The 16,956-nt window shown below is 43.6% G+C and overlaps 1 protein-coding gene across 1 annotated transcript in view; it reads right to left on the bottom strand.

Moving 5' to 3' along the window:
• nav3 (neuron navigator 3) overlaps window positions 1-15,910 on the bottom strand; it is a 209,165-nt gene extending 193,255 nt beyond the window's left edge. The window contains exon 1 of the mRNA XM_073480877.1: window positions 15,589-15,910. Coding sequence (XP_073336978.1) covers window positions 15,589-15,846 — 258 coding nt within the window. The 5' untranslated portion in view covers window positions 15,847-15,910. The remainder of the gene's footprint in view (window positions 1-15,588) is intronic.
• Window positions 15,911-16,956: the final 1,046 nt, after the last annotated feature.

Below are 16,956 nucleotides of genomic sequence, written 5' to 3'. Positions count from 1 at the left end.
CATCAAGTCTGTATATCCAACAAGATAACAGCAAATAAGATATGTTCACATTTTAAGCCACTGAATAGGTCTTGCGCTCTAAAGATGAATTATTGCGAATAGGTCACCATCTTACAGTATGCGCTCATATGCAAGGCAGACTGGCTGAGAAAGACATTTCATCTTTCGCACTCTTCTAACACTGTCTGTCCAACTGCTTCTCCCTCTCGGCCTCTCCTCCTCTCTGTGGTCTATGCTATTGTATAACACACACTGTATAAACTACTGCCTGCACCAGGGGATCTTTACCCCCTGAACACTGTAACTCAAACCTCCTCCCCAAGACTAATGGCCCCTGTCAAGCTCACGGAAATTAATATCAGCCAGCGCAGATCTGACGACAGCAAGAGAAGAAGGGATTTGCCTGTTTCAGTACTTCTATAAACATATTCACACTCATCCAGACACTTCTGTGTGATTCTCTCTGCATGGATGGATGGATGGAGTGATTGGCAGGGAGAGGGTATGATCGAATCTTGGGCAAAAAGGAATATTCCACGTTGGTGGTCTCCAAGGATACTTGCAAACTGTTCATTTACCAAGAACATAAAACTTTTAAATTACACTTTTGGCAGATCATTTGGAGATGATTTCAAATCCCCCCCACTTACACCCAGATGTGGATCTCACTGAGGAAGCGTTCATCAGCTTGGATTTTACGGTCCAACGTGTGTTTCTGTGTCAGTTATTCTTCACATGAAGCACCTGGCCCACAATGCACTCACCTCCCAATCCCTTAAGATCTGCCTGGTATATGCTTTGAGACCTCCACCCTCATTCCACTTCCTCTCCTTCTTCTTCTGCTCTCACGCCCTTTCGCAACTTAATTCAAATGGCTTGACTCCAACTGTAACCGACAGAGTGATATTTGGCCTCTTAAATCATGGTGCAAGGCAGTGTCCCCGACACAACTACCACTATTTCTACTCTCCCTTCAGGCTCACACTTTTCCTTCCCACCCTCCCAATTTCCTTCCTCCACATCCTCAACCCCCACCCTCTAGGTAGCTTACCTTCAGCTGTTTCTCTCCACAAGGTCAAGAGGAGGGTGCCAGATGCAGGGAGCGATTAAGGCTTTAAACCTGAATGACATGCCTGCATCTGCTTCCAATCCAGAGGCGAGTTAACTCCTACTATCCACATCTTCTCTGAATAAATACTGAATAATAAAAGAAACAGTGCTGCCACTCACTTGCCCTTCTCTGAATGGCCATCCCTTTGCCTGAATGTCACAAGCTTGGGTTATGGGCAACTCATCTTTTTGTGAAGTACCTTGCATCAGCCTCTCCACATGAATCATATCCTCTTGACTCACTCTAATTGCACTCAAACAATCTTTTCAATCCCTTTCCTTGGATGTTCTCTCCTTTGCAATTTTTTCCAAGCACTAACCCCTTGAATTATCATTCAGTGCTGCCAGTCAGTGGTGGTTCTGAACACTCCAATACCGTTTGTTTTCCAATGGATAAGAGCTGCACTCAAAATGAGGCTGAGGGCAGAGGTTGAAGGTCCCAACCATGAGCTGCGGTTTCCCAGGTTTGAATCCTACTGGGGGCCTTAGATAGAAAGACTGGAGGCTAAACTTTTTACATCCGTTTAAGATACTTGCATTGGAACGCAGTGTAAAGAAATACAAAAGTTTCTTTCTTTTATCTATGGGGCAGCAGCTGACTCTGGTCAGACAAGCTATTGGCAAGTGGCCTGCAAGCACGTGAACCCTGGTAGCTGCTACAAGGAACCTCTTGTCCTCTCATCACGACTCCAGTAATGACTCTCTTCAGACCAAGATGGCCAAAAGCTCTTCCTCATTATTAAGGGATTATGAGGGAAAATGTTTTCTCATTTGCCCGAGCTTTTAGGACCACCACAAGTCTCCCTTAAGGGCTAATACATGACCTTGAAACCTTGACCTATGAACCCTTCACTGAGGCAATGGCCTTCCAATGTTAACAGAGACAAAGATTCTGTGTGGAAAATTCACCTCTCCTTTACTATAGGAGGGGGCCATTATGTCATTTAGAGGATTATGCTGAAAATATGAATTTTAGGAGTGAGTGCTAATCATCAATAGTAATAGAGAAGAAACTGTTCCTTGTTTGACAGGGGGAAAATCACAAATTAACAGACTCCCAGCGGGTGTAAGCTTTGGCAGTACCACTCTCCTAGTTGCAGATGCAATTCAACAAACCGTTGCTTGTTTAAGTGACAACAATCGGGCCTGCTGGGTTTGGAGAGGAAATGAGCAGATCTCCAAAAAGGCCTCAGAGGACACATCAACAAAAAACCCAGGGTGGTTGAAAGCAAGTATGAGCTTTCACGTGGGAGCAACAACAACAGCGGCCAGTAAATAAAACCAAACCCCAATGTGTGTCAGGAGACTTATCTTGTGAGAAAACTTGTCCTGGCCCAACAGCAGAGCTTTGTTGGCCATGTGGGGAGGCCAGTGAAGGGAGGAGGAGGAGGAAGAGAGGGAAATGTGAAAGCAAAAGGCAAGGGTAGTATTAGACTTCTACTCGGCATCTCTTGAGACACTGTCAAGGGCTGGTAGTTTATGTTTAACACTCATTAATGGCAGAGTTCACACACTTTATGAGCAAACTTATTACAGTGGAATAGCAGAAGCAATAAGGTTGTGATGTTGAGCCGGAAATGACTTCCTTTAATGGAAAGATGCTTTGCTCTTTGGTGGAAAACAGGCCCACCTGCGGCCCAGAGGAAGAGTGATATGAAGACAGCAGAAGGGCGATAGAATAACCCTGAGAATGGAGTACAGTGGACCTCTGTGGGACAGATATGGATCATTAAGACCTGGCTTTCCAAAACATGGAGTCAAATCCTCACATATGGTCAAATAATATATTGGGGTGCACTGAAAAATCATCACTCATCCATTTTCTCGATCTGCCAGGTCCTGTTCCAGGTTGCGGTGGGTCTGTGTGTAACCCAGCATACAGTAGACTACACTTTACTTACATGTCTATAAACTGGGCAACATACATGAACATGTGAACCTGCAAGCCACATACAGGAAGAACTCTGGCCAAGAATCGACTTCAAGTTGTTCTCGCTGTGAGACAGCAACATTAAAAACTCAACCACCAAGCCCCCTACTACTGAAAAACTGCTTTATAATTTATATTACTGTAAAATCCCTCATTTCATTTTTATTGACACAGACGCACAGACATAGACACGCACCCACAAGGCTCCAGTTGCAGCTTCGCAACATGCAGTTTCACACTCAATTTACTGCTACCAAAAGGCCATGGACACATCAAATGCTGCCACAATGCTCTGCAGGCAGGCCTGAGGCTGGAGGGGTCACGCACCACTGAGTGAGTCGATGACCTCATGACTACATTAGGGTCACTGAGTCTGCCTCAACCTGCATGATCTTTCCACAACTGTAAACCTCCGAGAGCTGTCTCTTAGTGTGTCCAGCATGGCGCCAACACTGCCAGGGTAACACTAGAAAGGCCAAATGACATCTGTCTTGCATTTCAGAATTAAAATCTCACAGGTATCAAAACATTCCACCATGACCATATTTTAAATGAAAGGAAATAGTTTTTATAACTGATGGAAGAGCAGAAAAGTTTCATTCACATGATTTTCACATAAAAGGATGTCTCTATAGATATTATATAAAAGAAAAATCTTTTGGTTTGCTTCTAACTACATGTACCACCTGTAGGGAATTACCTGATCACCTTTTCTCTTAAACAACGTAAATCCACCGCAAGGACAGTGGGTTTAATCAACTGGGGCCACCAATGCTCAAACAAACATGCGCATATGGAACTGTAAGGCAATCTGAATAGAATTTCCACCAAATGCACGCAAGAAAATGCCTCACACGACACTGCTGCTCAGAGTAAACATACAGAAATATATGAGAAAGACTAATGATTTCCATTTGGCATTTTATTGGCCCTTACATAAGCCCAGCACAGACAAAATGCAGAAAATAAGAAAAACCGACATGTCTGGATTGAAAAAAAAAAGTGGAAAATAATGAGAACATAGATGCTGGTTGTGGGTAATGATGAGTCTAAATGTGAGGGCTAACCGCTCCAAAAAAACATGTGTGCTCGCTCTGTTAAGCGCCCTGTAAAAGCTTGTGCCAAGGGAGGGTACAGCAACCAACCACCACCCACTATCCCACCAGAACGAGCTTTTCATCCAGCCATCTGCGTCTGAGGGTTGGTTTGTGTTTGCTATTTATTTATCAAAAACATCCAGCAGTCAACCCTTAAATGCAACCCATGGGTTGATGATTGATGCTGTTTTTCAGCTGCACTTTGTTTCACATTCAAACTGTTACAAACATTCACACCTGGGAACTACCAACTGCAACCGCAGCGTTTTTTTATTGAGGAGCTTTACGGGAGCTACTGGAGATGAGGTTGGGAGTGGGAGACACAAAAGTCAGGTCCTTACTCATGGCCTGGGTTTCGAACTAGCACATTTTAGAACATGTACAAGCTGATTCCATCCCCCAAAAAACACAAATATCCTTAATTTTTTTCCTCAGATAGGGATCTTGATGTCATTATGGTGTTTGTCAAAGCTTGGCTATTAGAGTGCTGCAGAGATGACGTGGTTCCCTCTACGAAAAACCAATGGGACTTTTTATTGGATTTTGGATCATTAAAGAAAATAAGCTCTGTGGCAAACACAAGTTTATTATACTTAAATGTTCTACAATATAATCTTCACCACTTTTATGTTTTTTGAAGCATAAATGACCACCAGGAGTATATAGCTAACATTAGGCTACAAACTAAGCTACATCGTGGTCGCATGACTTCACCGTCACCACCACAGGCCTCTTATTACACCGTGCTGTACAAGCTTAACTATAAATTGATCTACAATTTTTACATTTTAGAATAGTTAGGTAGAATAGTTTGCAAGTGATGTCCACCTGTGAGGATGGACTAGTGAGTAGATAAGTCTCCATGTTCGGCGTGATGACTTTAAATGCCCCCAACAACATCTGAGTCTCATTTAGCCACTTGTTATTTTTAAGTAAATACTATAAAGTGGGGTATTTTTTGACATATTTTATATTGTAGAACAAAATGTTAAAATAAACTTGTGTTAACCACATACCTTATTTAGACCATTTAACCGAAAACCCATTAAAAAAACAAAACAAACCGAAAGTACAAAAATTCTAACTTATATCTGGGTTTTGGGACGCGTTCTTCCTGCACTGTTTGGGTGGGTGACTCGCACCCCTCTTCTTCCCCACTGTAATCATGTTGTAAGTAACTGATCTACTGCCGCTGCTGTGTAAGCCCTGAGTCACTATACCACAAAGACCGCTAACTTGACTCATAACATGAGCAATCATTCTCCCTGCATGCCTTAAAAACAAAATACACATCCACAGAGCGATGGCCCTTGTTAGCATGTGCGTGCACGGTCGGACACTTCTGACACTGGTTGTTTTGGCTTTCTCAGATGTTTCCGTGCAGAGTCATGGTTTACCACGCTGCAAAGATGGAGATAATAAAAGTGATTGGAGAAGAGAAGAGAAGAGAAGAGAAGAGAAGAGAAGAGAAGAGAAGAGAAGAGTGACCTATTCGTTCAGCAGAGGAAAGGTTATCTGTGACAGCTGGAGAGACAGAACTGGGCCAGGTGTGTGCTAACTCCCTCCTGCTGCTTTTCTCATTATGAATATCACAGAATAAAAGGTAGACGGCGAAAGAGGAAGAAAGGTGGAGGAAAAGATGATGGTGCAAGGATGGGGGGATAAATATGACAAAGAAGGAGGAGGGGGGTAAAGGTCAGAGGAAAATACCAGTAAGTGAGTTGGAGGGAGTGGAATACGAGGAAAAGGCTCCAGTCAGGCAGGAGACACAGAAAAAGGAGGCCAGGGAAGGACTCAGAGAGGAATGCTGGGAATGGGAAAGAGCAGAAAGACAGTGACAGGAGACGGAGTGGAAAAAAAGAAGTTCTGGGGAGAGGTGAAGATGAAGGGATTGAGGGAGAATAAAGGAAGGGGAGAAGAGGTAGCAAAGAAAACACAGCTGACAGAGACTGCTGACAGACAGCTGAAGAGAGACAGATGGAGGAAATCTGAGGTGGAGGTAAAGATCATCCGCCACCGCTACAGTCAGGTGAATGTCTCTTTCTACTGACCTTACAGTAACCCTTCGTGAGCATCAGCGCCATTCAAAATGTTTGATAAACTGATTTTCAACTGACCCTCAATCTTGAAGTTTAGGAAACAATCAGGTACAGTGCAGATAGCAGACTAGACAGGGACTACTTTGACATGCACAACATATTTCCATTTTTGCCCTTATTCTGAAAAAGAACATTCCTACTGAGCGGTTTACATGGCTAATTAAAATTAATATTCCACCGATAATCCTCTTTATATGCAGCTGTGCAGACTTGGATTAACCACCGTTGGCAGACTTGTTTGACCATGCAAACACAGCATCCCTTTTTCATTCCTCCAACCATTTTCTTGCAATATTTGCACAAAAACCTTGATATCCAAGTCTTTTATATTGTTTGGACCTGAAATGTGCTTTTCCTTGTGTTTGCGTTTCAACACCAGCCTTGCAAACTGTTGGCTAGTTGGTTTGTGTACAATGCATCCATGACAAAGCACAGAGCTGACCATATACAGACAGTAAAAACCCAAATTGAGACACATATGCGCTGTCCAAGGAAGCTGAATAACATTGGTATATCGCACATGTCTTAATCTGCTGAATGCTACAGTCTGAATAGGGCCTAATTGAGAATATTCTAACTAAATAAGCTGTTTACATGAGCCATAACAAATTCTAAATACTGACGGAATCTGAATAATTGTGAAGAATTTGTGCGTGTGTAAACATAGTCATTGCAACCTCAATATTTTTGCCAAGGGAACCCACCGATACTCTTACTGTATACTGGAATACGCCCTCCACTACAACCCACATGTTAATTGGGGATGAGTTTGTTTGGGACACAGTAATTTGATAGAAAAAAATAATTTAGGAATAAGTGGCATTTAGGCATCATATCCATTAAAAATACAAAAATGTACGGTTATGAAAACTAGATTTAGAAAAAATGGACCTCAAGATCAGGTAGAAATGCAGGAGCATCATCTTTTGGGCCTTTATCTTTGCTATTTGTATTGTTGTTTGGTGGTGCATATCTTTAAACAAATGTATAATCAATACAAACTAATCAGTAGACAACTGTTGAGGAGAGGTGTTAAATCATTTTGGAGGGGGGTTTAATTGCAGGACTGTATTAGTTTTAGCCCTATAAGCTGGTGTATGCATAGTGGTAACTAATTCAGATCCTTCATGATGATCCTGCATTAATACAAGCAGCTCTGTATTGACAAAGTAAACAGATCTTCTCTTGCCACTTCCAACTAGACATTTAGGAATAGAGATTAAAGGTTCTGCATTAAATGTTCATATGTGTGTGTACGTTTTTAAGTGTGTTGTCTTGGCAGTTTACCAGGGTTGTATACTTGAAAAGGTGCAGATTTGAATCCTGCAACATCCCTCTCCATATATAGTCACATCCCACTTCACATCATGCTCGAGCTTCTTCAACATATATACAGCATCAGATAGATGTATATACTGTAGATGATGTGCAAAATGTTTGCTTCTGTCTCTAATCCATGCTCTTTTTTCTTGTTTGCGTTTCTTCTTTTACGGCCACATTATCAAACAAGTGAACCGTCCCTCTCTTGGATCATTTAGCAAGCCTACCTTTGAACTAGCAGACGGCCTGGAGCAAGGGTGTGTGCGTGCATGTGTCCATATGTGCACGTGTTAGTGCCACACCAGCCTCCGCATGAGAGCAGATTTTTTCTTCCACACACATACACATTTTCCTGCATCCAATCAGTGCCGTGGTGCCTTGCACACAAAACAGAGTTAAAAACATCAGAGAGAAACCCCACCGAATATGATGAGACACTAACAGGGCGGTGGGAGGCTCTGTGCGCTTTAATCTCGGTTATTTGTTGAATTATAGAGCTCGGGCCAAACAGAGTGTGTGGAGACATAAAAACTGTGGTGCAATGGCTGTGAAGGCAATGTCCAGCCTGCCTATATGTCTGTGAGCAAGGCACTGAAGATCTAACAGCTCTAAATGTGTAGCTTCATATTCAATTCAAGGGCAATGTGAGGTTAAAATGGGTTATAAAGAAACTCCCATTTAAAAAGTGGCAATTTTTCTAATTTATTCCTCTGACAAGTCTAGATGGATGGAGTTCTTCATGAAGACATTTCACTGCACTCATGTACTTGGACCTGTTTTGCACTGACTCTTATTTTTCTTGGTGTTTTTCAAGCGAACACTGTGACTGTACTTCCAGGGGAGGGTATTTTTAACCGGTGTGGCTGTACTGTAAACACCGGCCCGCTCTGTGTGTTCTCACTCCAAGATTTAAACACCGCGGCCGACAGCAGACTCCCCGCGGCACGAAAGGCAATGAAATACTGTGTGTGAGACAGAAAGCACAGGAGGAAGGAGGGAGAACGAGCGCTGGAAAGCATAATATTGTCTCAGATATTTGCCCAATTTCGACCCAGGGGTCATTAAGGAATCTCAGCAGAGTAGGGGGGAAATGTTGCAGAAGTGGACAGACTAATGCAAGAAATGTGAGTGGATGCCATTAGTGGTAGTTATTCAGCTGCAACATATGTTAACCTCATCTGATTTTTTACATTTCTCGGTTTAATTTGATAATCTTATGGTTCAAAATCATGTGTTAGACCAGAAGTCACTGCCATGTTTCCAACTTGGATGAGGCCGAGTGAGCTGAGGTGGACTCCCCTGTTAACACATTATTTCTGATTGGTTGAGCAGACCACAGACTGTTGACCTTCATACTAAAAATACCACTAAATTTGCAAAGGACAAACTACTGCGGAGCAGCAGCAAGAACATGGACATTATGATGAAAACTGCAAGAACAAACTTGGCCCGCATTTTTTTTTGTTATGAAAGTGGTTTCAACCAAGGCAATTTTCATGCAACTCTCATGACATTCTATACTGAAGTTAAAAAAGTTGTGGTTCCCTTTTCAAGAATGCAATTTAGGATCAATGAGAACTGAACAGCCGATCCATTCTCATCACAGTATGTCTTAAAGATCACCTCCTGACCTTTTTTGAATGGAAGAAGTGCAGATATAGCAGCGCCGCTATTCCTGCTTGTTAGCGTTCACACCTCCCTCACGACGACAACTTCTCTTCCAGATATGGAGTCCGGCACACGTCAAGCCAGACCACCCATGACTGAGACACGTTCAGACACCCCCCTAAAACCCATCCGATCCATCCCCACCCGCCTCCCTCTGCTGGAACAAGTTGGCCCCTCTCGCTCCCTGCGTTCTCTCTGTTGTTTCAGCAGTGTCACAGCCAGTCGACGGGGGAAGAGCGAGAGCTGAGTGGGAGCCAGGAAGACAGAGAGAGCACGCTTTGACCACTGATGCGCCGGACAAAACCATAAATGCATCACTGCGAGAATTGTGGTGAATTATGGTTTAGATGACTTGTAGACAAATGATCTAATATTCCACAAGTTTCCTTTTCATAATCCTCTTTTAAATCACTCCAAATGTTGGGTCATAACAGATGCAAATGTAACTGTAATGGAGCTGATAAATATAAATGTTCATTAGAAGTGACACTAATGGCCGCGCTAAGTGCTATTTCTTTCTCATGCATATGAATATATGAAAGCAGTCTGTTTAGTTTAACATAAAAATGCAAATTCAATGCATTTGAACTCCAAATATTAAAGGCTTCATGCAACTTTATAAGGATAATGTCATCATGTCATGCAAGTTTAAGTATGTATGCTTATTTCTGTCATTTAATTTAAATTTTGTCATAATAATATAACACATTATCTGGATTACTAGCTCATCCTTGTCAGAAAAATGACAATATAGGTCAGCCTCACAAGCAGCTTAATACAACATGTATTTGAGTTGCTTGTTGAGAGCCGACCTCTACTGGCCGTAGTAATTATTACAGGAGCAAAGGAGGAAGTCAGGTGAAGTATAGGGAGGTCGCTGAGGTGGATGTTTGGGTAAAACAAGCAGAGGACTTTCACCAAGGACACCGCTGTTTGTGTCCAATATGAAACCATTGCAGAAATGGAATCTACATACTTAACATACAGTAAGTTACATAACTAACATACTTATTTTAACCCAAACCATGATGTCTTCCTAAACCTAACCAAGTAGTTTTAGTGCCTAAACCTGACCAAACAGTGAGGTCCGCTACATATGTTGCTGGTACCCTGCAATGGTCATGTTGTTTTGGGAGTCATTGACCGATTAAGTCATGTTATGAGGATGTGTTGGGATTACTGTGGAGTTATCACTCTAAAGCCTGTAAATGGCTTGATTGCTTTATGGAGTGTTCGCTGTAATTCAAATATTGTGTGCATGCAAAAGCAGCAGATGATGTTTGAAGACCTCAACACGTAGACATGGACAGAAGAAGTGAAGAAAATGTGTGAGAGCAGTAACAGAAAGAAGAGAGACAGAGGACAAGAGAAGCAGACAGTGTCAGGCCCACCCAGAGGAAGAGAAATGGGGAAGCAGAGCTTTGTTTACATTCTACTCACTCACTCAAACTCACTGGACCCCGACATTATCCCCTGAGGCACTCCACCTCACTTTCCTTCTTTGAACCCACCCATGTTGTTGCCTCGAGCAAGCCAGAGCAGGAGATGCACCAAACAAGAAAAATATACAACAACAGACCCTGATTATTCTCCACAGTCCTGAGCGTACACACACACACACACACACACACACACACACACACACACACACACACACACACACACACACACCGAGAGAGAGAGATAGAGAGAGAGAGAACCAACAGGATGTTTTTTGTTCTCTAAGTGGGTGAGTGTGTCTGGCACTCGTCTGTACTTCCGGCAAACACTTGTGTACTTTTTCTTGAGGAGCAACATTCCAGGATGACATTTCACTGACATCAGAGGCTTGCAGAAATAGCAGCCCGCAACCGTTGCGGCTGATGTATACAATGAGCTGCATTTCTGAGATAAAGAAACATTCAGCGTATCCAGTCTGACCCTATTCTGTTGACACAAGAGAGGGCATGCCACAGTAGACTGACAGCAGAGAAAGATAGCTTTAGAATTGGTCTGTAATAGGTACTTGTGGCATTGTAAATACAAAATGTGTGCATTCAACCTGCATCCAATTACTTATAGTACCTAACTGAAGGCCATGCAGTTGTAAAGACTTATTATGAGACCTGTAAAAGAAAGGCACAACTTGACTTTCCCAAACATTGTTCTCTGGGGATGGAGTGAATAAGTGTGCAATAAAAACAGGGACTACTGTGGTGACACTAATTGGTGTTTTCTTCATCATACAAGGGAGCTAGACTCAGTAATTGGTTGTATTCTCATAGTCTAGACCATAAAGGCCTTGAGACTATAGGAGCTAGCTCATCATTGAACTGTCATTATTTTAAACTTGCAACGCAGGTTAGGTTGGTTACAGATGTAATATGTAAAATTTCTGCATTGAAATGTCTAAAAACAACTAGATGTTTGTTTTATATTTTGTTAATTTTATTCATGGTAACAATTCATTGGTCACTTATGAATGTCATCACAACCCCTTTACCCCCTCCAGCTGCTATATCTTTCAGGGAAACACCAGGTTATACATCGGAGAGTGAGGAAGGAAGGCAACCAATAAGCTAGCCACTCTACTGGCAGAAATCGCTTTCAATTCAAATCACAGAGCCATTAAGACAGTATTCTCCGGGAAGCATTCAGGAGTGAATCGACCAACTTTAGATAAATCCCACACCATTTTTCAAGGATGAATAAAGATGAATCCAATCAACATCATTTGTCCCTCTGTCATACTGTAGAGTTAACAAAAAAGGGGCGATGCAATCTTCATTTCCACCTCAAAAAGAACTCCAAATTGTCCATTAAATCAGTTCCCGGGCTGTCTGATTTGGACAGCTGCCAAAACTCTTGATGCACAAGATAATTCTCTATCAGTGGTGGTGGCACTGACACTTCATTAAAGCCCAGTCAACTCAGATAAGCTCTTCATTCCAGCCCGTCATCCTGCAGCACCAGAGGCAGTGACTGATGTGAACTGTCAGTGGTGTGTACAACAGGAAAAGCAAATGTCTCTCCTTGTTCTCGTCTCCATCGTGGAGGGGAAATGGGAGTCTTTGACAGCCCCGAAATCATGAGTTGCCCAACACTACCAATAGAAACTGTCCACCTGTAGATGGCTGTGAGAGCTTTGCAACAGGAACGTGGTCCTGTTAGCTGAGGAACTTAGACACACAGGCAGACACAACCTATATTGGAATAGAACTCAGTAGAGTGTATACCTCCGCCAAGGCCCAACAGTTCCTTTTAATTCAATCAAGCCCATTCCAATGTCACATTTGACATCCCTGTATCACTCTAAATTTGAAATGAATGAACATGAATGTCAGCTTTAGAGAAGTATTATAATTTGCAGGATCTTGATTTCATGTTACCAAATTGGCAGAACACACAATAAGATTACCTTGCACACTAATTCTAACTATACATGTGTTGTCACTTTAGAGCTGTAGCACATGTACAAGTAGTTAAATCCCTCACACTGATGGTTAGCTTAAAGTTTAACTTGTCACATTAACTAAAGGTAGTCAAAAATCAATGCAATGCACCGATGGCCATGCTTCACATATGGCTGCCAAATCACACAATGTTCAAAAACTTGGCAGCCATGCGTCGTGTTCAGAAGTCAGGTCAAGGTAACAAACACCTGTGCACAGACAGAAAAATGCAGACACAACTTGTGGACACTTGCATGAAACTAGGCGCAGTCTATTGTGCAGTCCTGTAGATCCGGGAGGGATTATCCATCACACAATAAATACAGACCGTATTAATACAGCTGAGATTAGCCGCGACTGATTCTGAATGGTGTCCAAAATTAACCTCGTCCGGGCAGCTTAATTGTGCCCTTCACACACCATTAGACGGCTCAATAGCACCCTGCATCACTTTCTTTCGTCTTGCAGATGGAGCACGAGCGCGGTAAGGCACGGCTACATCTGTTACATGTGAAACCTCTCAATCCAAACACAGTGGAGGGCCTGGACTGTCAGGCTGAGCTGCAGATCGAATTTGTTTCAGGTGCTTGTCTTAACATTCGCTTGGACTTCCTCGTTGGCTTCGCTCAAAACAACATCAGGCCTGCTGTCTTCTGCAAACACCAAAGAACAAACAAATCCCTTCTTCCTCTCTGCTTAGCACTTAACCCTCTTATTTATTTTTCTTGCACATGTGTCATGATCATTCTGCAGGCACAGGGATATTGTCAGAATACTGTGATGCTGATTCTTGCAGTTCTGGCTGCTTCTACATTCAGTGATCTAGGAGTTATTTCACCGATATGCTGACTGCATGTTGTTCTGCACGACAGCCACAATAAAATAACACAGACTTCATTTTAAATATGTCATTGGTCAAATACTCTTTCTATTAACCTCTTTATTAATCAGACTGGTGGGATTCTCCACCACAACCAACCACCTGACATCTTAAAATTAAGAAATATAGCTCCAACAGTGGTGAACACCCTCCAGGTTAGGATATGTTTAACCTCAGGACAACAAGCCAACACATGCCAGCACCATGGTATACAAAGGGGGTTTGCATGTGCATAAACAAGCATGCCCCTGCACACACACACACAATCCTACACTTGATCCTGGTTGATAAACTAAACAAGCAGTGTTGGTTAATGTGAGGGAGTAATGACAGCGTTTACTCCACCTTCTCTCCCTTTCTTCCCCCGAAAGCCCCGAGAGTAAAGCTCTTAAGGGACTACACAACACAATTAGACAGACTAATTACCCCCTCCATACCACCAATTCCTCACCCACACCGACAGGCTGGGGCAGGCAGGAGAGTTCTGCCTCGCTATGAGCTTCCCAAGGACGGGGACTTCAGGCGCACTGATTGTGCATTTCAAGCAAATTAGCATATTCATTATCCAAAGGAACACTAGAACAAGGCTCAAATGTTACAAACCAACAACAATAAGAAATAATAATAATAATAATAATAACACTAACCCTTGCCCTACAAGATAATGGAGGGCTAAATAAATGAGGTACAGAACAAGTTGGGGAGGAAGGTGTGGGGAAGCCTGCATGAAGGGCTTACTGTTCAGAATACGATGTGAGATGGATGCTGACACAAGTCAAATCAGCCTTCAGCTTCATTTCAAACTCAGATTAAAAAAAACTTACTCCAAGAGACACTTTTAATGGACCAAGCAGTAGATTTCTCCGTAACAAGCTGAAAGTCAAGCTGAAGTTGCTAGTTCAGCAGCAGGTTAATGATGAACCCCCTCTCTGCCTCCCCTCCTCGTAGTCACCCTGCAGCCGATTTGGACTCAAGTCACGGACACGCCGGGAGGATTTACAGGCAGGGGAGCGCTGACCTGCACTTTGATGTCTCCTGCCCACGTTTCTTCTAGGTCACGAGGAAAATCAGCAGCTTTGTTCAGTATCAAAAGCCAGAAAAAGAATCAGGGTCAGGGAGTCTTTTCATTTTTTCTCTCTGTCTCTGTTAGGAAGTCTTGTAACGGTAGAAAAGAGGGAGGGGAGGAGGTGAGATCAACCGGCCAAACAGGAAAGTTTCAGTTTGCTCAGTCTGACAGTTCGGGGATGTGGGACGGGCTGAGGCGCTGCTTGAAGTATTTGGCGGGGAGTTTTGAAAACTCCTTCCTCCTCAAGACGGACCGACCCCGCCTGCTCTGTTGCAGACTTGGAAACGGAGCCAAATTTCTGCAAAGAGGAAAGGACTTGGCACGGCCTGAGTTCAGTATGGTGAAGCACTTAACTATGATCTCCATGCGTATATTAAAGCATCTGCAACATTTTGGTGCTGTTGGGGGTATTAGGAGTACGCTCTGGGAAGGAAGGGGCAGGTAATCCATCTGAAATATTACCTTGCATGGGAGACAGAAAGGGGAGACAACCAGGGGGAAAAAGAGTGTATTCAGACCATGTCCAGACCTAATCTTTGGGGCTTCTCAGGTAGCACCCATTACACCTGTATTAGCCTTCTTCTATAGAAGAGCAGGCACGGTTCACTTCCCAGGTAAAGGTCTTAATAGTCTTGACTAAATACATCAAAACACTCCCCTGTGCTTCCACAGACACACTGATTAGTTAATCATGCGCAGACTGAACGGGAAGCAGCATGAGGTAATACACCGACAGAGATCCATTACTCATCTGGTTTCCCCTCTTAGTTGATGACAAAAAAACAGCAACATCATTCCACTATAGCATGACTCATCACCGTGTGCTTGAGCTCTCTCTCAGAGACACCTGCTCACACCAACATCGGGAAAGTGAGTATGGCAGACGCTGAGAGACAGAGAGCGAGCCTGACTCTTTCATCCCTGACACCTGTGGAGTGTCACTACGCTGCCTGCACACACACAGACGCACTATCCATCTCCACTGACCTTGCAGATCTTGCTCTCCTCTGTCTCCGCTCTGGACTTCCCTTCAGCCGTCCTCTCCTGCTGGTACTCAGACTTGACTGACAGCTGGCAGGAGAGCCCCGGGGTGCCCTCACCTGCCCTGAGCTCCTGCTGCCGGGCCATGTAGCCCTGCGAGGTGGCCGCCCTGACTGCGCTGGGGATGGGGAGAGCGGTATGCACTGGCTTGGTGCCCACCGCCGAGGGTTGCCTGAGCTTGGAGGCTACGCCAACCACCGGCATGGTACTTCCCAGGCACAGAAATAACAACACAGGAGTGTGAGAGAGGTCCAAAAAGTGCCGTGAGGAAAGGGAGGAGAAATCTGCAGCGACTCCTACTGATGTCTGGCTCAGGAAAGGAAGGACAAAACTAAAAAAAAAAAAAAAAAAAGAAAAAGAAAAAGAAGCAGTTGCCTCTCAGACTGAGAGGAAAGCAACTGCGCTCATTCTGTAGCCTACAGCAAGCAGGACTCACAGAAACTGAGAGAGCTTCTCCTTCCTCCTGCTCACTCCCTCCTCCTTCTCCTCCCACAAGTAACACTCCTCCCTCCCCTTCCCTCCCCTCTCTCTCTCTCTCCTTCACTCTCTCTCTCTCCCTCTCTGTCAGAAGTGTACCACAAAGTCAGCCAAAACAGTTCAAGGGGGCGTGAACTCCTTTTGGAAGGTATAACCACCACTCGGCAAAAACCGTGATTACTGAGACCTGGATGAGTGTGTGTGTGTGTGTGTGTGTGTGTGTGTGCCTGTGTGTGTGTGTGTGTTCAGTGCTCTCCAACACAACTGTCAAAACAGCTCTCTGTCTCTGTCCCTCTCCCTCTCGCTGTCCTCACGCTAACACTGAACACTAGAAATAGACACAGTCTCTCCGTTCACATCTGGAGCTGCCCCTCCCTTTGATGAGAGAAATAGTAAAAATGTGAGAGGGGAAAAAGCCCTGAGAGTTATACATAATGAGGGAATCTAAATATGACTATTTGACGGTTCAAATAAGAAAAGGAGACATAGAAGTGGTTGGCACCGTCTTTGTGAGAATTCTCTACTTTTAATCAGGAACCAGACTGCAAGTTGCTCAACTGGTTTCTGCTGCTGAGCATGTTGTTGGAGCTGCTCTTTGCCTTAGATTAAAGCGTATTCTGTCTCTATCACAGATAGATTCTTGGCCACACTCACTCTTGAAACATTTGAAACAAATAGCTTCATCAACTGTAAATATATATATTTCGATGCTCATCCATTCACCGCCCAAGGACACTTCGACATGCAGACTGGAAAAGTAAGGGATCGAACCCCTGACCATCTGGTTAACCCTAATCCAAGACAACTCGCTGCGTCTCCTTAGCCACAGCCGCTCTA

This window comes from Pagrus major, chromosome 14, assembly GCF_040436345.1.
Source record: "Pagrus major chromosome 14, Pma_NU_1.0".
NCBI lineage: Eukaryota > Metazoa > Chordata > Actinopteri > Spariformes > Sparidae > Pagrus > Pagrus major.
Note: the sequence above shows the minus strand (reverse complement) of the source record. Positions and strands in the feature narration are given on the sequence as shown.